Genomic DNA, 20,772 nt, shown 5'->3' with positions numbered 1-20,772 from the left:
GAAGTTAGTTATTTGTTCATTTTGAGGAGCTCAGTCTAAAGCAAGGTTTGATTGCAACTTCATTGCGGAGTTTTATTCTCGTAACTGCTACTGCAGGATTGAAATTTGATCTTTTGTCTCTGTATTTCACATAATTGATGCAACTGACATCCTTTTGTAGTCCCAATTGTAACTCATCATAAAAGGACTTTTTTTTTAAATTGAATAGATGGACACCATTCAAAGGTTTTTTGCTTGTGTTTAAATCTTAGTATGAAGTGCTCCTAATATCACGAAATTAAAAAGTTATTAAAACAGGAGCCATTTTCTGGATGCGATTGTTTTTGAATTCTTGCTTTTTTTTCCTTCGAGTGTTTTGTAATTTTCTTTTTGAAAGCCACAAATACAAAAAGAAATGCAGTGACAAGAGAACTTTCGTATTATATTGTAACTTAATGAAAAATAGTTAGGATGTCGGCTCTGGAGCCTCCTTTACCAATTACTTTGATTTTTAGACAAAGAAAATGTGGCAGTGGAAGTCGTGAGCATAATAGCAGCACTAGATATTTATGCATGACAAATGGCATGTTTGTTTATATTTGTTATCAGCAAATCAGTGGAGAGTTTCATTAATCACCTTCTCCATTCACCGTCATTCAGCCATGCCTTGTTAATAAGAGTTTTTGGTCCTTTATTTGTTTATTAAGTAAATTAATAGTCCAGAATTCCGGCTTTTCGGTGAAAGTGTTAAAATTATGGCAAGTCAAAAACTTTTGTCGTATGTGAAAATTGAAGTTTTAATGTGTGAGGGGGTGAGTGGGATGAAGTGTGATCTGAGGTGTTTGTAAGCCTTGGCTCCATTCGTGTAAAATGATGTTTGGAATCAATCAGGTAAGATTTAGAGTATCACACAGAAAGTGTAGTTTAATTGAAGAGAGTGGTGATCCTGCGATATGTATGTATTGAGGACCAGGCAGTATTAAATATCATTTTGCTGAACAATCATCATGGGGAAGGTAAAGAGCAAAGATCCGCTCTATGATCTTTGGTGAAGAGTGTGTACAACTGGTTAAAGACAAAGAAAGGCAAGAGTTCATCTGAGGAGATGTTTGTGAATAATTGAGATTGGTTTAAAAGACATGTGAAGATCCTCAGCTGATTCCACACTTCTCTTACTGTAGCATGACTATCCCCACTACACACCTATGGATCAGTGTTAAGACATTTTCAAGACATATTACCATAGACCTTCTAGTTGGTTGAGCTGAATGATGGACATCAGATGGACATGTAATAAAACAAAGGCAATTTCAAAAATACAGGAGGAATTTATAACCACTTCTACAAATGGTGTTTGATGGAAGGCATGATAGGGAGTGTCAATTATTTTGTCTGTTTGGTGGAAGAGATGCCAACAGCGACCTATGACATTGCCCCAAGGGCAGGACTTTAAGAAGTCATTGCAGATGATTATCATGTAGAGAAACTGACTAACAAAGCATTGCATGAGCTGGCACAGCAGCGATTTGCAGATGTGACTGCAGAAGCACTTCTGAGAGAACCCTCAGGGTCAAGTTTCTGTCTGAGAACTGGAGATGATGGTCATAAGAGGCTTTCCCAGAAAATGAACTTGACTGAGAGCACAGCAGTGCTGTTCAATGAAACTGCGACAAACTGTTCTGCACAGCATCTCCTGCTATCAAGGGTTACTCCAGGACAGGAAGAAAAGCATGGCAATCAACCTTTGATGCCTTAGGAAAGATCTTAACCTTCACGTGATGCGTCACTGCCTGGTTTGTTAAGAGATCTCACTCTTACTGATGCCCCCTGTGTCAACTCGAAGGAGAGGGAGTGTGGAGAGGCGAAAGGCATGGGAGGTCAACAAAGTAAGCTCCTAGAAAAGTTGGTGGTAATTTTCCATTTTGTTTTAGTTATTAATCATTTTTACAACATTTTATACTGCACAACTTTTGTATGTACATCTTCACTAAATAAATTATTGGCATGACAAACTTTAACAAAAGCTGGTTAACGTATTTCCACATTGCAAAATGTTCACACCTCGTACATTGTATGAGTGCCTTCTCTGTATCTCCATCCAGCAAAACAAAGTGATTTCTAGATGTGCTGCCCTAAAAAATGGCATAAAGCATACTTGAAATTTATGCAAAGATTTAAGTGCACAACATTATTGTACAATAGATAATACTTTCAAAGCACTCTTGATTATTCATGATATATCAGATTCTTTTAAATGTAGATCTTTGAAAGGTCTGCAATAAATCAGAAAGATAGAACAAGCAGTTCAATAACAGGAAATGCAATAATACCACTGTTGTTTCAGACAGTTTCCATATCATGTCTACTAATTGCATTAAAATTATTTTCCTTTTGAAAACACCTGACATCTGTGTCTTTTGGATTTCTCGACGTGCTGCCAATATCTGTATCGTTATCTTGCATTTTGTTTCACTTTTTTGCAATCGTGCTTTTGAATGCATATAAAATTGCATCTCCACTTTCTCTGCTGTAAAAGAAACAAACCCAGTTTCTTCAGTCCGTATTCATTCATAGAAACTGGCCATTATGTTCTTCTAATGTTTCCTGGTAACATGAAACATTTGTGCTACAGCAACTCCTTTGTTTTTATAATAGCACATTTGGTAATTTAGCTAACGTATTCTGACTTCTATTCCTTTTTCTTCTTGCTTTCTTTATTTATTGAAGCAAGTACCTTGGTGGTTAATTAAATGCTTTCTGTTCAGGGTAGGCCAGTTAATCAAATATAAAAAAACTGAACATTCAGAGTGGATCTATGGTATTTTCTGAGCATGTTCTTTTAGTATGGTTATGTAGTTAATAAAATAATCAATGTGATTGGAGAAATTGGGCCCAGCAGTATTGGATAAATACATTTGTTAATGTATAATTTACATATTTATAATCCTAGAGCCATACAGCATGAAATAGGCCCTTCAGCCCAACTTGTTCATGCTGACCAGGTGACAATCTGTTTGTCTAATTTTCCTGTATTTGGGCCATATTCCTCTAATCCCTTCCTATCCGTATATCTATCCAAATTTGTTAGAAACAACAAGAAAATAATGAGGGACAGTGGAATCAGCTTTGGAATGACTTGGGTCAGTGGACAACTGAGTTCACAGATTCAGTCCAGGAGGCTTTTTTAAAATCTGGCCTCTTTTAACAAAGAGGTTATCCTTGCTCTTAACTCTTGGAATTCTGCATGTACCAATTAAGTATTTAACATAAAGGAAAAACTGAGGAAGTGACGTCCAACATTTGGTGTTTTTTTTAATTGGAAAATAAGACTTTTCTTTAGGGGTGCATTTTCAAGTACATGGAGGCAATCGGGCGATCTATGGACGTTTCGGGCTGGGACCCTTCTTCCCTTCTTCAGACTCATTTGTGGGGGGGGAGGGGGGAAGAGGGAGGTGAAAGAGAGGAGGGACAGGACAAAGTCTGGTGAATGGATTTGTGCTGCCCCTCCTCTTTTCCAGCTTTCTTCTCCCCACCACCTCCCTACCACTACAATCAGTCTGAAGCAGGGTCTCAACCCCAAACACCACCAATCCATGTTCTCCAATGTTACTGCTTGAACCTTTGAGTTACTCCAGCACTTTGTCAGAGAAAGGTTGTGGTTGTTCCTGGAGAAGTACAAAGGGTATGTACCAGGATGTTGCCTGTATTGGAGGACTTCGGTTATGGGAAGAGATTGGATCGGCTGAGCTTGTTTTCCCTGGACCAAAGGAGCTGAGGTGCAAGTATATAAAAATGTAATAAGGCCAGATGTGGTAGATGGTTAGAATTTGAGGGGAAAGCATGCAGCCAGACAAAGTGGTGGAACCAGATGCAATTATTACATTTAAAAAGCATTGATATATTTAAAGAGGGAAGGCATAGAGGACGCAGTCCTTCTTGGAGGCTTTTCGATAAGCACATGAATATAGGGATGGTCATCATAAGATTAGTACTGATAGGTATTTCCTGGTCAGCAACGACATGGTGGGCCGAAGAGCCGTATGCTGTATGATTCCATGAAAGGAGACAAGTTAAATCAGCAGATCATCTAAACATACAAAAACTAGTAAAAATCACAATGACAATCAGCAATACACAACTATGAAAGTAAATTGATCAACACTGCTGCAAAGTTAAGCAGAAACCAGTGAATTAATTGTATGCTGGCCACAGCTAAATCAATCAATAACAAAAAAAAATTACAAACAGGAAGAAATTAATAAATTAAATGAGAAACAGCATAAATGATTTAGATTCATTGCTGGTGTTAAAATCATTAATACAGCAGCATACATCAGAGAATTGACGAATTAATTGAAAAGTGAAACCTAGTAAATCAAAAATTCATAAAGCAGTAGGCAATAATGTATTGAAAAATGTACAGAGGAGCAGGCACCAATAAAATAATAACTTAATAGGGCAGCAGGGTATGTAACTATATCAATAAATTTACAGACAAGGAAACCTGTGCTGCCTCATTTATTTTGTGGTTTGTAGTATCTGTCTTGGAGGCAGACAGGAGAACTGAAGGGAAACAATATACTGAATGTAGGAAGATAACCAGGAAACAGGCTGTGAAGATATAAATAGGCTCAAAACAGAGGTCTCCAGGACAAATATTTGTTGCAGATGCAAGGGCAGAAGTCGAGCCATATGAAGTCTTGATGAAAGCGGGACCACAGTGCAACATTTGGTAGGAAAAATATAAGCTGATAGAAAATTCATGTATTCAAGAGAGAGTTGAATGGTGGTGCTGGCTCGAAGGGCCGAATGGCCTACTCCTGCACTTATTTTCTGTTTCTATAAATAAACATTTCATTTGTTAGTGATTTTCCAATCGAGACGCTTGAATGCAAAATTCTGCATTGATAGTCCAATGCAGTATTATGGGTTATGTTGATGGAGGCCCAGTTTTAGGTCTGTTTGTTCGTGGGCATGAAAAATTGCAGGAACACTATTTAAAACCAAAGCGGTGTTTTGCCCAGTGCTGTGGCCAAAATGGATCCCTTAATCAATGTCACTGGATATTTACTACTCGTTATTATTTACTCTACTGTTTATTATTTAGAACACTGAAACAGGCCCTTTGGCCCACACTCACAGCCATTATGATCACCATGTATTTGTCATCAACATAAACCAGTTCCTTCATTACAATGCTAGTTTGTCTTTGCATCTCCACCTACTCCTTTAGTGTGATCATCAGCTGCAGGCTTTCCTGCCCAATATGGATGGCTGGCTGATTATCGGACAGGAACTCGGAAATAAAGGTAAAGGTTTCTCAGAATTTTGGGAATTCCATCAATAACTGAATGTCCAAATGGTTAAATGTTGGAGCGAATTTTTCAAAGTGTGGATCGTACATATTTGGTCAAACTTTTTCAGGGTGAAGAAAGACACGTATCAGTGATTGTGATCTTGCTCTCTAGCAAAACAATTATGATTTTTTAAAGTCTCAGTAATGTCTTTCATCCTTGACAAATATTGTCAGCGTAGCCATTACAAATGATATAATTTCTATATCGTGTCATGTTCCTAACATATTCACAATCAAACAAGGAAGTAAGCATTGTGGGACCCGAATAGTGAAAGGCCTGGATAGAATCGATGTGGAGAGGATGGTTCCACTAGTGGGAGAGTCTAGGACTGGAGGTCATAGCCTCAGAATTAAAGGATGTTCCTTTAGAAAGATGAGGAGGAATTTCTTTAGTCAGAGGGTGGTGAATCTGTGGAATTCTTTGCCACAGAAGGCTGTGGAGGTCAAGTCAATTGATATTTTTAAGGCAGAGATAGATAGATAGATAGATAGATAGATTCTTGATTAGTATGGTTGTCAGGGGTTATGGGGAGAAGGCCAGAGAATGGGGTTAGGAGGGAGAGATGGAGTAACCATGATTGAATGGTGGGGTGGACTTCTTGGGCCGACTGGCCTAATTCTGCTTGTATCAATTATGACCATATGACCTAATTTCCTTGCCTATGCTACTTCCTAGCTTACTTTCCAAAATATTGACAAGGAAGTACACAATACGAATTGAGATGTGCTACACCACAGTCATAAACAAACAGCACAATCTGTAAAACGGTGAATAATGCATTAAATTCTGAAAAATAAAATTTTAATCATGCGAGAGGATAGACACAAAATACTGGAGTAACTCGGTGAGTCGGCAGCATCTCTGGAGAAAAGGAATAGGTGATGTTTTGGGTTGGAACCCTTTTTCAGACCCACTAATCATGTAAGATTCTATCAGTGCCTAATTTTGTATATTTGTATGAATGCGTGTATCTATTATGATGAGACTAACGAGTGATCAAGGGTTGCTGGAATGGCTTAGAATGGATTTTTACGTGAAAACGTAAGTTGGGGCACATTCAACATTTGGGGACAGCTTGAGGGAACAAAGTGTAAAAGGTGGACTGTGTTGGTCCATTGTCAAGGTTAGGGTTAGTGTTGTACTGGATTGTGTTTCTTAGCATTCCAACCTGAAAATGACCTATTGATTCCTATTCTCCATTCTGTTAATGAATTGCTCATTTGCAGTGTTATCCCAAATAGCATGTGGTTAAAATTATTTATCTCATATGGCACATTATTTAAGTCCTTCCAAAAGACCAAATATATCACAGCTACTTGTTTGTCTTCATCTATTCTGTTAGTTACGTGAAAAATATTCCAACAGCTATGTCCAACATGATTTTCTCCTTTATGATTCTATATTTCTTTGCTCAAATAATGAGTGTGATTTGCTACTTTACAATTTATGGGACTCATTCTAGGTTGACATTTTTAAAGTTGACAACCATTGCATCCACCAATTCCACTACCACCTCCTTTAAACCCCTAGATTCTAGCGATTTGGGGACATTTAGTCCCATTACTTTTTTATGAATACCTTTTTATTTGATTTCCTCATTTACGTTATTATTTGCAGGAGATATTCTTTGTCTTCCATGAAGATAGGCTTGTTTAATTTCTCTGCCATTTCCTTGCATCACGATATGTCTCAGTCAGTAAAGAACATTAACTTTTGCTAATCTTTTCCAATTAACCTAACTATTGAAGTTCTTTAACTGCATTTCTAACATTCTCTCTGATCCATGATCATGTTGCACTTTATTGTTTCTTAGCCATTTCTTGGGCCTGCTTTCTTGAATTTTGAAATTGATTTATAGTGTTCTCAATGTTTGTACAAAATCGTTATGTGGATAAAACAGTAAATGTTTCAGCATATCAATGAAAATAAGAGTTTAATCCATCCTCTCGATAGATCACTTCATAGTAATGCTGTTAATACATTGGCTATTTTGATAAAGAGATTAATATTTCTTTCACAAATAATTTTAAAAAATGGTTAGTACAACTATTTGAATAGGAATAATATCACTTAACATCTTCATGTTCCCAATTAGTAATTGAGGCTTCCAAAGATATTGTAGCATTGACTCCTCTGTGTCCGATTTATTTAAATCTAATACTTCTGTATTACTAGAAATTGCCTCTTACAACTAAACCAGTAACTCTGGGAGAAGGCAATGGAACTTAAGAAATAGGAATTAAACTACCTCACAATACAATTACCTTTTATTTTCTTTGTAGTTGTAAATTATATATCATTTGCCATAATTTTTTTTAATTTCTGGAGCAAAGCAAAATACCGTGTGTGCTGGCATTGGGAAATAAAAGCACGATTTTCAGATCTGATGGAAGATATGAAGCATTTATTCTATTTCTCTTTCCACATTGCTGCTGATTGGCTCAGTATTTCCAGCAGACCTCTTTACTCTCAATCATCAGTAAATTGAAGGAAGTTGTTGTTGTCAGTACTATTAGATAAAATTTATTCACCAATTATGTTCACCAATGTCTGGTTAGGTTTCCAAAGAACCGCTTGACACCAGATTTTATTAGTCTCAAATGGGATTTCTATTTGCAATTTGCCTTTCATGGGTAAATATCAGGAAATGTAGTTAAGATATGAGATATATGGGAAAGTAGTATAGTAGTGGCAAGTTGCAACATACGACTGTGAGTTAGCAATTCACAAATAATAGAAATAATTGTCAATTCAAATGTGGAATCTGATTGTAATTCTGCTGTCGCCAGTGGGTGGAAATTGTCGAAGTATCTGCAATTCATATGAGACCATTAAACTTCTTTCTGCACTGATCCATGTCCTTGGGGCATCACTCACATGTACACTAGAAAGGTAATTTAATCCCTCGAATCCCTCCCACCATTCAACATGATCATGGCCTATCTGCTTTTGGCCACAACTCTTTTCAATTTCCACATAGCCTTAACTCCCCCATTTTCAGAAATGTATCAACTACTTTAAATACCTCCATTAATTTAACCCCCCACAAGCCTCCAGGATAGAAAATTCCAGAGACTCTCCAGCCTCTGCAGGAAGAAATTCCTATGCACCTCAATTTTATCTGTCTGCTCCCTTGTTTTTTCCTCCCTTTGTTTGAGACATCCATTGTATTGAAAGCTGCTCAGTATCTACCCTGTGAAGTTCACCAAGGATCTCTCAGTAAGATCACCTCTCATTATTCTAAACTCCAAAGAATACAAATGTTATTATTTGAGCAGTGTTGGTGTTGGAAACATTCAGCAAAGCCTGCCCTCTCTTAAGAAGAGTCCCATATTTTTTCCACTTGCATCCTTTCAGTATGAAAAAGACCCATTTATTTTGACACTGTCTTCTGTGTGATAACCAGTCTTCAATCCATTTACATTTACTTAGCACTGTGAGCTCGTATTTTGTGCACCAGCCTTTTAAGTTCTACCAGTTACACAAAAATATATTGGGGATATTTGCAATACCCTCCACTATAGATTCTAATGCAAAGTATTGGTTTAAATTATCTACCTTTTCCTTGTTTCCTGCTGTTAATTCCCCAATCTCACTCTCCAAACATCCCATGCTTATTCTAGCTTGCTTCTCCATTTTATATAATCTTTTGAAGATTTGTTGTTTGTGTTGATGTAACTAGCCAGGTTGTTTTTCTCATAATCAAATTTCTCCCTCCTTATTTTCTTTAATTTCTGAGGGATAGGATGAATATATATTTGGAAAAGCATAGAGTTTTTAGAGATAGTCAGCAATGACCTTGCGTGGTGGAGGTCTTGAATGCTACAGACTTAAGGCCCTGTCCCACTTTCCCGAGTTACTCACGAATTCTCCCGAGTTTTCCTCTTGATTCAAATTTGGAGAATGTCCGTAGCGAGTCCGTAGATATTTCGTAACGGCTCATAATGTCAGCCGTAGGTACTCGGGGAATCAGGTAAGTCGGGACGTTTTTTCAGCATGTTGAAAAATGTGCACGAGTAAAAAATATATCCCCGAGTACCTACGGTTGGCATCTCCGAGTTTGAACCAAGGGGAAAACTCGGGAGAATTTGTGAGTAACTCGGGAAAGTGGGACAGGGCCTTTAGACATCACCTGGGTGTATGTGTTTTTGGTTGGGCAGGGGATATGTTGACAGTATTTTTGCAGCGCTCTCCTGAGGTTGGCCTGATTGAAGACCCTGGCCATTGTGAACAAAGCCTGTTGTTTCAAAGCTACTGATGATAGTGACGATTGTGTTTGAGGAACTACACTGTAGCTTGCTGTGTAGTTTGCCACCCTTCTTCAAATTCTGTGACCTCAGCAATCTTTGTGTTATCTGCACACTTAGCAAGCAACATTTACATAATTGTTATGTATTACAAACAGCCAAGGTCCCAGTGTGGCATCTTTTGGCCCTTCTAATCGCCCGCTTGATTTCTTTCCTCCTTTCCATATATTCCTCAAAGAACTTGTCTGATTCTATTCTCCTCTAAACCTTTTTTCTTTTTGATTCAATGTACAACCTCTTTGGTCATACAATGTTCCCTTACTTTGCCACCCTTACCTCTCTTCCTTATGGAATATGCTGGTTCTCCATGTTGTCTATTTTCACTTCATTAAAGCATTTGACATGATCGCTCATGGAAGGCAGATGCAGAAGGTTGTGGCACATGGGATCCAGGAAGACTTGGTAGATTTGTTTCAAAATGGGCTGGGTCATAGAAGACAGAGGGTAGTACAGAACATATTGCTATGCAGCACAGGAAGGCCATTTTTGTGTCGAACATGATGTACACTTAAATTAATTCCTTTTGCCGACACATGCTGCATGAAACTCCATTTCCTGTAGATTTATGGGTCTTATCTACAAGTCTATTAAATGCCATTTTGGTACCTGCTTCCTCCATGGCCACTAGCAGCGCATTTCTGGCACCTACCACTCTCCGTGTAAACAAAATCTGCCCTGCACATCATCATTAAACTTTCTCCCTTTGACTTTGTAGTTATGTCCTCAAGTATGTGACATTTCCATCCTGGGGAATAGATTCTCACTCACTACCCTATCTATGCCAGCCATGCAGGGGTGTTATTCTGACTGGATGTCAGTGGCTAGTGGTGTTCCACAGAGATCATTGGTTGGACCTATGCTGTTTGTAAAATATGTAAAATAATTTGGACAGAAATGTAGATGGGTTGCTGACGGAGACAATTGATGGAGTTGTGGATAGTGAGGAAAATTGGCAAAGGATACAGCAGGATGTAGATTAGTTGAAATTATAAATAGAGAAATGGCAGATGGAGTTTAATCCAGGCAAGTGTGAGGTGTAGCACTTTGGGAGATCACATGTAAGAGCGGGTCATTCAAGTGGGGATTGAAGAGAGAAATGTAGTAGTTATAATACAATAACTATAATGATAGATACATTTAGTGAAACACACAATTCACTGGAACAAAGATAGAATGTCTGGAAGCCTTGCCACCTGCCCATTATAGACAATAGACAATAGGTGCAGGAATAGGCCATTCGGCCCTTCGAGCCATTCAATGTGATCATGGCTGATCATCCCCAATCAGTACCCCGTTCCTGCCTTCTCCCCATATCCCGTGACTCCGCTATCTTTAAGAGCCCTATCTAGCTCATTGCCAGGGTTAAAGGCAACTCTTTGGGGCAGGATCAGTTATTTTGGTTCATATAGACACTAAATGCATGGTTAGAACTGGGAAGGAAATTTTGCTGAGAAATTATGAGCACTTTGGGGAAAATTCAAAACAGAAACACAGGAGTGAGATTATTACCTGAAATGTCAAATGCATAAAAGCATAACAGAAAGGACAGAAAATATAAATAAAATGTGCAGTAGAAAGTGAATCCAGAAAAGTAATTAAAATTTGTAAGAAATCACAGCTTAGGGCTCTTTGTCTGAATGCATGTAGCATTTGTAACAAGATAGATGAGTTGATGACACAAATAGAAACAAATGAGTTTGATTTAATAGCTATTACAGAGACTGGGTTGTAGGCTGACCAGGTAACTCGCTATTCTTGTTTGATGTTTCCAGGGAATATGTAAAAAAGGAAAGGGGTTGGATCAGTGTTTAAATATATCAATGCGGTGCTGAATAATGATATAGATACAAAGGATAGCAATGTGGATTGGTTTGGATAGAAAAAATTGAATAGCATGGAAATAAAGTATGAGTGGATGCGGTCTGTAGGTCTGCAAAGTGTTATATCCAGATGGCACAAGATAGGGCAAAAAAAAAAGCAACATCCAACTCATCCATGCTGACCAGGTTTTATAACTGAGCTACCCCCATTTGCCTGAGGGATTTGTCCTATATCACTCTCACGGTTCTTATCTATTTACCTGTCTAAATGTCTTTTGAACATCAGCATTGTACTTACCTCTCCAGCCTCCACTGACAGTTCATTGCATATACACACCACCCTCTGTGTGGAAAAAAATTGCCCCTGAAGTCTCCTAAATCTTTCCCCTCTCATCTTAAAAGTATGCCCATACGGCAGGCGAATAAGCAAGCCACGTGTGGTGAATCAAAGAGATCTTTATTGTTGAAGTAAAAGAGACCAACTCACACGCGAATGGGGGATGGCTGACCTGTGGCCTCAATACTTATACTAGGGCACACCCCCAAACCTCGTATCAACTCCTTCCCGCCATTACCCAGTCACGTGACCCCACCCCTGACTGCCAAGGGTTCGCATAGTAAGTGGGCTTAACCACCGGGTGGCTCCACACCCTCTTATTTTGAACTGTTCTACCTTGGGAAAAAGACTGTGACCATTCACCGTACCTATGCCTATCATGACTTTGTATCCCTCTATAAAGTCATTCCCCTGCCTTTTGTGCTCCAGGGAATAAAGCCATTCCTTATCCAACCTCTCCATATAACCTAAGCCCTGGAGACCTGGTAAAATACTGGTGAACATTTTCTGCACCTTTTCCAGCTTAATGACATCCTTTCAATAGCTGGGTGATCAGAACTGCACAACGTACTCCAAAATGTAGTCTCGCCAACATCATGTACGACTTTAGCATGATGTCTGAACTCTTCTAATAAATACCCTTACTGACAAAGGCAAGCATGGAACTAGGTATCGGTACTCTTAAGATTAGTTTGGTTTAGTTCATTATTGTCACATGTACCGAGTTATCGTGACAAGGTTTTGTTTGCGTGCTACCCAGTCAGAGAAAAAACTATACATGAATACAATAAAACTCTCCACAGTGCACGAATAAAGGGTACAAAATCTAATGCAAGATAACGTCTGATGAGGTCCAATTAAAGACAGTTCAAAGGTCTCCAATGAGGTAGATGGGAGTTCAGGACTACACTCCAGCCGATGAGAGGATCGTTCAGTATCCAGATTACAGCTGGGAAGAAACTGTCCATAATCTGGAGGTATGCGTTTTCAAACTTCTGAGTGTAGATTGAGTCAAAGGAAGTGAGGTTGTTTGCGTGATGGTCTGGGCTACATCCACAACTCTCTGCAATGTATTGCGGTCTTTAATAGAGCATGGTTCAAAACCTGGCTGTGAAACATCCCGATAAAATGCTTTTTACTTTCTACACAGCATCTGTAGAAGTTGGTGAGGGTTGTTAGGGACATGCCAAACCTCCTATGCCTTCTAAGGAACGAGAGGTGTTGGTGTGCTTTCTGGGTCATAGCTTCGATGTGGTTGGTCCAGGACAAATTGCTGGTGATATTTATTCCTGGGATCTTCTGGGAATCTCTAGTTTTGCGCCATCAATGGATGTAGTGTGTGTGTCTGTGTGTCTGCTTCCTGAAGTCCATCATAATCTCCTTTGTCTTGCTGACATTAAGGGAGAGCTTAAGTCTCTGTTCTGCAACATTTTCCGGGCCCCTACCATTTTTTGAGGAAGTCCTGCCTGGTTTGACTTACCAAAATGCATGTACTTATCAGAGTTAAATTCCACCTGCCATTCCTTGGGCCACTTCCCTAGCACAGATCCCTCAAGCACACTGCTAGCTGGACTGGAGAATGCAGCTCAAGTTGGAGGGCATGGACAATTAGGAGGGCATGAATATATTTGTGGACTATCGTGTGCAGTTCTATTCACCACATTGCCTCTTGACTTCTATCCTGTTCGGCATCCTCGTACCCCAATGTGCAGGATTTTCCTTCAGAGTTTTGACCTATGAGTTTACACAAGACTGTGAAATGCTTGCCTTTTGCTATGACTGCTCATCAATATGTGCATGGATTTCCATAGTGGTTGTATTCGTAATAATTCTCCCTTTAAGTGATGCAGGCATGATTACAACAACACTTTTCAACTTCTGCATGGGACTCCTGAAATAATTACATATTATGGTGCATTAATTTGAAAAATTGCACAATAAATGAAACAATGTCAATGCGTAGTGTCTCTTTTCTAGATATCAATATGAGATCATTTTTTTGGTATTTTGAGTGAAAAAAATATCTACTAGAGCACTGTTTGAAAGTAATTTAATCCATATAACCATATAACAATTACAGCACGGAAACAGGCCATCTCGGCCCTTCTAGTCCGTGCCGAACACTTATTCTCCCCTAGTACCATCTACCTGCATCCCTCCACAGTTGTGCAAAGATTTATTTTGCTATTTCCATATACAAAAGATTGGAATTATTTTAGAAGGCTATTAAATGTTCCTATTTATTAAAAAAAAAAGAAAATTATGATCAAAGATTTGTGTGATGACCTATTTCATTCATTATTAAATAAATGTGCAGTTAAGCCAGTACAATGTAATGTACTTTGTAACACCAAAATGAAAAGGTGAAATTTTAATAGTAGCAGAGAGAGAGAGAGAGATATATAATTGTGCCCACTATAGAGTGAGGATCAAGATCTATTCATGGCTTTATAAATATATTATATTGTAACCAGTCATGATGTAGTCATGGTGATTTAGATAACAAAGTAAAGGAAAATGCTTGATCCAGATGCCAATCTTTTCAACGAATAATGTATTTGTCAATTTTCATTGCTTGGCATTTGTAGGCAACAGTGTTCCAAGACACTAGTCAGGTATTTAGTTAATTTATAGGAGACCTTTCCATCACAAACCATTGTAAAGAAAACCTGAAACTTAAGAAGTTTAATGATTTTCTCTCAAAATGTCCATTAAACGAGGTGTCAAGACTGATCAAGAAAAAGTCAAAATGCGTTTACCTGAATTGCAGATATTACTGCAGGATACGGATCAGATACAGGGATTACTCAGTTGCTGACGATGAAATATTATTTTAATTTCTCTGTGTGACTGATAATTTGTGGGCAAATTGAATGAGATAAATTATTCACTATTGGGAATCCAAAAGAAACTAACTTTACCTCAAGGAATCACTGCATATGCTCACGGTGCTCAATTGTTTGAAATGATGAAGCAAATCCATGGCCTCGGTAAATAATTTCAAACAAACATATCGTGTAAATGACGGCAATTAAAAGCTGAAAAGATGGATATTTGTTTATCCCAGTATGAACACTATTCTTTGTTCTGGAACTTTATTCATTTTAATTGACATCTTTGGAACTTACAGTAATTTATTAACAGCTGAACGATTCATCATTATGATTAATCTTCAACAATTATCACTGCTTTTGTATTTGTAGAACATCTCTGTGTTAATGGGATCAATCAGGAATAGATGTTGCATTTGCATTAAGTAGTGGAAATCGGTATATAAGAAATTACAGAAAAGGTTAATTTTAATTTGGATCTAATTGTTGTTGATATTTTTATGCGACAATAAACATGACGATAAGTGACTTTTTTTAGATTTTAGGTAGATAGATAGGTTACCACAGAATGTAACCAAGGTGGCGGACTGCAGGAGTGGGGCGCCGTTGTGTATGCCTGCAGTCCGCCCTTTCACCCTTTTTTATTTTATTTTTTAGTCCTGTTAAAAATCAAAATGTTTGTCGGAGGTCTTTTATGTGGTAGGTGGGGGAGGGGAAGGGGGAAACTTTATTTCTTAGTCTCCTACCTGGTCGGAGAGGCTACACCCTACGAGAACCTTCAACCTGGCAACCCTCTAGGACCTCCTGACGACCCACCTGCGGCACGAGAATTCTCGCCACTCTCCATGGCGGCTTCATTCTGGTCACCGCTAATTTTTCAACATGTTGAAAAATTCACGGCGACCATAATGAGGCCGCGACTAGTACCCAGAATGCGGGAACTCCTCGCGACCATGAAGGCAATTCCCGGCAACATGTGGTGATCATGTGGCGACTGCATAGTCTCCTGCAGTCGCCTAAGTGGGACAGGCGCATAAGTATGGCAGTACTTGACTGAACTGGATGCAAAAAAGGAATTTCACTGTATGTTTGTACATGATAATAAAGAACCATTGCCCATTGGTCATTGAAATTCTAGGAGTGAAATGAGAAAGGAATTTTGGAAAATAATGATGTGTAAAGAAAACTGTCAGATAAAATAAAAGGAAATCCAATGATAAGTGCACAAAGAGCAAGAGGATAACTAAGGAAAGAGCAATACCCTATTTAGTGCCAAAAAGGGAATTTGTGTGTGGGGATGGAGGATGTGTTTAATTTTCTTTATCTATCCTCAAAGGGTGAATGATACTGAATGAATCTGAATGATTCCAGGTGGAATACAACATTAACTCAGCCACTGTTTGAATACTGTACTCTTTTGGCCATCACTTTTCTGGAATTATGTAGTTGAAGTCGAAAGGATGCGGAGCAGATTTACAAAGATGCTACCACAGCTGGAAAATTATAGGTACAGTGCATTCAGAAAGTATTCAGACTCCTTCACTTTTACACATTTTGTTACGTTACAGCCTTATTATAAATGGATTAAATTCTTTTTTTAATGATCAATCTACACACAATACTGCATAATAAAAAAGCAAAAACAGGTGTTTAAAAATTTTTGCAAAGTAATTAAAAAGAAATAACTGAAATATCACATTTACATAAGTATTCAGACCCTTTACTCAGTACTTTTTTGAGGCACCTTACAGCGATTACAACCTCAAGTCTTCTTGTGTATGACGCTACAAGCTTGGCACACCTGTATTTGGGTAATTTCTCCCATTCTTCTCTGCAGATCCGCTCTAGCTCTGTCAGGTTGGATGGGGAGTGTCAATGCACAGCTATTTTCAGGTCCTTCCAGAGATGTTTGATCGGGTTCAAGTGCGGGCTCTGGCTGGGCCACTCAAGGACATTCACAGACTTGTCACAAAGCCACTCCTGCGTTGTCTTGGCTGTGTGCTGATGGGTCATTGTCTTGTTGGAAGGTGAACCTTTGCCCCAGTCTGAGGTCCAGAACGTTCTGGAGCAGGTTTTCATCAAGGATCTCTCTGTAATTTGCTCCGTTCATCTTTACCTTGATCCTGACTAGTCTCCCAGTTACTGCCGCTGAAAAACATCCCCATCAAAGAGTTCAATCTTGGTTTCATCAGACCAAAGAATCTTGTTTCTCATGGTCTAAGAGTCCTTTAAGTGCCTTTTGGAAAACTCCAAACGGGCTGTCATGTGCGTTTTACTGAGGAGTGGCTTCCATCTGGCCACTCTACCATAAAGGCCTGATTGGTGCAGTGTTGCAGATATAGTTGTCCTTCTGGAAGGTTCTCCCATCTCCACAGAGGAACTCATCCCTGTCAGAATGACCTCCCTGACCAAAGCCCTTCTCCCTTGATTGTTCAATTTGGCCGGTGGCTAGCTCTATGAAGAATCCTGGTGATTCCAAAGTTCTTCCATTTAAGAATGACGGAGGCCACTGTGCTCTTCGGGACCTGCAATGCCGCAGAAATTGTTTTATACCCTTCCCCAGATCTGTGACTCAACACAATCCTGTCTCGGAGGTCTATTTTTGTTCAATTTTGAGTGTCATAGCAAAGGGTCTGAATACTTATGTAAATGTGATATTTCAGTTATTTATTTTTAATTACCTTGCCAAAATTTCTAAACACCTGTTTTCATTTCTTCATTCTGGGGTATTATGTGTAGATTGATGATAAAAAAAAGAATGGAATCCATTTTAAAATAAGGCCGTAACGTAACAAAATGTGGAAAAAGTGAAGGGGTCTGAATACTTTCTGAATGCACTGTCTGAGGAAAGATTGGAACTGGGAAATAAAAACAAGACTGCTGGAATTACTCAGCAAACATGTTTCATTAATGCTTCCATTGAAAATAGAAAGTTAGAGCAGGACATCTCCCAATAGACATTTCAATGCACATATTTGAACTTGCAAAAAGGGAACCTACAGCACAGCCTGGGTTCACAACAGTTTTCAGGTATATAACAGACTAATTGTAGAAAGTCAGCCAGAGATTAGTTATGACATTAGTGACCCCATGGGTAGACTCATTTTTGCATATAGGTTAATTAGCTTGCAGGATGTTTCCTAGAATCCAGAAACATAGAGCTATGGATGTAGTTCAGTTCATCACACAAGCCAGCCTTCCCCCACCCACCCTTCAATTCCACCTACACTTCATTACCTTGAGAAAGCAAGCAATATAATCTAGGATTATTTACAGCGTGACCATCCCCTCTTCTCCCCTTTCGGGCAAAAGATACAAAAGCTTGAAAGCACGTGGCATCAGATTACGAAATAGCCTCTTTCCCGCTGTATTCATACTACTGAACAGTCCTTCCATAAGGTAAGGATGTAGTTCCAATCACCCTACCTACCTCATTGCAGGCCTTGCATTTAAAAAAAAAAACTTCTCTGTACCTGTAATACTAAATTCTGCATTCAGATATTTTTCTCTTAGCATATTATACTTGTGCCTGTCTTGATTTTTCCATTTACATATTGTATGTGTATGTCTTGATTTACACATGTTTAGTATGATTTCACTGGATTGAACGGTAACAACATTTTTCAATGTATCTCAATACATGTGATAATAATAAACAAATATCAATTGTGAAATCCCGTTGGAAGGAGGCAAGAATTTATGAAATTCTGTTATAGGCAAAGACTCCTTCCTCTAACTTTTAATTTATAACGTGCCCTGGTCTGCTGCCATACTTTGGGTGGGACAAGGTGGTGGGGGAAACGTAATGTTTAAATATCTAACCAGAATGTGCATGCTTATTTGGCGTATCAGATCCAACGTGTAGTGCAGAAATATCCTTTGAATGGGGTGTCAGAGTTTATGTGTTCAGTGGTTACCAGTCGTCTTTAATGGAAAACAAGCTGCAGCCACTGAGGAACAGATGAAGACTTCCAGAGAAATAACAATTTATTTTATTTCTGATGATTTAGATGTTTTTCAATTCAAGTTATTCAATAATATGACAACCATTTAATAATGTATACATTTTATTGTAACTGTTAATTTCTTTGCGAAATAAAAGGGAATGTATTTCAAAGAAGAATATTTTTCTCTTTGGCCAGGGAAATTATCGCTTTATGAAGTTATTACTTGGACGGCGTGCAAATTGGATGCAGAAGGATCTTGAGGAGATGACTCCACTTCATTTAGCTACTCGGCACAAAAATCCCAAGTGTTTGGCTTTGCTGCTGAAATTTATGGCCCCAGGAGAAGTGGACACCCAAGATAAAAACAAGGTATTGGAAATGTAATGATAGGAGTGAAGTTTATTAAAAAAATAACCATTTAAAGTACTAAATTCTGACTATATTGTCGAGAAAAGCTCTTCGAAGAACGTGTTTTCTTCAAATTATTATCTTGCTTTTGGTTGCACAATGATCCTATTTCTGATTCTGCAGATGTTAGACTCTGACAATGACTAGGGGGCTAACTAACTGATTTGGCCACGGGAATGCTCACAGCATGGAGGCTGATTGACCATTGAATTGTATGTGGGTTTCCAGATGTACAAGTTTGAGCTGGACTTTACCAATTCCCTTTTTCCCATGGCAGCTTTTATTGTTGCAGTGACATCCATTGTAAATGTTATTTTAAGGTCTGACTCGTTCGCCTCAGAGGTTGGCAGAACCATGAAAATGGCACTGCCATTCAGAAACACAGATCAAAATGTTACATGTGATTCAGAGGGGTGTCCACCTTTGTGATTTGTTAACCAGGCTTTTCAGCATTCTTCTGATTTTCTTTCTTGCAGACCATCCAGTTAGGTGCTAGAACAACATGCCTTGCCTTTTCAGCATATTAAAAAAGCTGGTCTCCATTTTCTAGACAAAAGACTGTTTCCTTTGCACTGGGATTAAAATTGATGAGGAGGAGATTCTGGAACGGCTGTTTTTTCTTAAAGCAAACAAATTGCCTGATCTGTAATTTGATGTAACCCAGATTAGATTAGTTTATTGTCATATCCAATAGGGTGCAATAAATTTATTTTTTCACATGATGCTCAGAGTTTTCATAATTTTGTTTATTGTCATGTGTACCAATGTACAGTGAAAAGCTTTTTTGTTGCATGCTATCCGGCCAGTGGAATGACTATACATGATTGCAATAAAGCCGTGTACAGATACAGGATAAAGGGAATAACATTTAAAATAAAGGGATTAACATAAGGAGTAGTAGGGACAGAAATTGTTTATAGGGTTGCCATAATCTTTTAATCTTGGCTAAATACAGGGGAGGTGCCAAGGCACTGGGAGTGACAAATATAACCCCATTATTCCAGGAAGGATAACATTGTTACTGCAGGCCATTCACCTTGAAGCTCAGCTGTAGGGAAGCTTTTGAAAACATAATCATGAAAGGAAAATAAAATGCAGGAGAATAATAGGGCTAACAAAGGAGAGGCAGCATATATTTATCAAAGGCACAATGTATTTGATTAACGTTATTTTTTTAGAAGGGAGAGCAGAGAAGTTTGATAAAATGAATGAAAGCTTTTGATAAAGTTCCAAGCACAAGATGTTGACAGAGCGGAGACCATGGAATTGAAGGGTTGGTAACACCATAGCTGGGCCAAAGTTTCTTGGAGACTCTGTTGATTCTCCTTAACCGGTGTAGATTGAGAAGAGCTTTAATGCAGGGGTGTGCATTATAGCTGGATTAGATTAAGTAAATAAGAAAACCACTCCTATTAGCAGATGGTTCAAGCACCAGGGGCACAGGTGTTGCACAGGAAGCACAAGGAGTTGCAGATAGAAGATTAACCAAAATCTTGTTAAATCCACTGCTAACATTTTCTTTAATAATTTGTCTGCCTTCCTCCTGCAGCACTGAAGTTGGGCCATTTATTTTAAGCTTGTGAAGATTGATTTTTAAATAACTGCCATCACAAAATGTATTCGGAACTGTGAGCTTACAATTTGTTCAACAACAGTTGCTTGTGTTTAAACATTAGCTCTAACATGGTAAAATATTCAAATGTACATCACAGAAGCACAATCAAACAAAATTTGACAAACCACGAAAGGAAACAGGAGCACAAATGATCGAAGCATGGTTAAAGTG

General features: G+C 38.5%; 2 protein-coding genes across 5 annotated transcripts in view; one reads left to right on the top strand and one right to left on the bottom strand.

Moving 5' to 3' along the window:
• The window catches only part of erp44 (endoplasmic reticulum protein 44), a 317,180-nt gene that overhangs the window by 129,729 nt on the left and 166,679 nt on the right, over positions 1 to 20,772 (bottom strand). The gene's annotated exons all lie outside the window — the stretch shown is intronic.
• Positions 1 to 20,772, top strand: part of invs (inversin) — a 150,555-nt gene that overhangs the window by 56,118 nt on the left and 73,665 nt on the right. For all 3 annotated transcript variants that reach the window (XM_055663137.1, XM_055663128.1, XM_055663146.1), the window contains one exon: positions 18,774 to 18,947. In XM_055663137.1, the coding sequence (XP_055519112.1) occupies positions 18,774 to 18,947 (174 nt within the window). The remainder of the gene's footprint in view (positions 1 to 18,773; positions 18,948 to 20,772) is intronic.

The sequence above is a fragment of the Leucoraja erinacea genome, chromosome 2, assembly GCF_028641065.1.
Source record: "Leucoraja erinacea ecotype New England chromosome 2, Leri_hhj_1, whole genome shotgun sequence".
Lineage (NCBI taxonomy): Eukaryota > Metazoa > Chordata > Chondrichthyes > Rajiformes > Rajidae > Leucoraja > Leucoraja erinaceus.
Note: the sequence above shows the minus strand (reverse complement) of the source record. Positions and strands in the feature narration are given on the sequence as shown.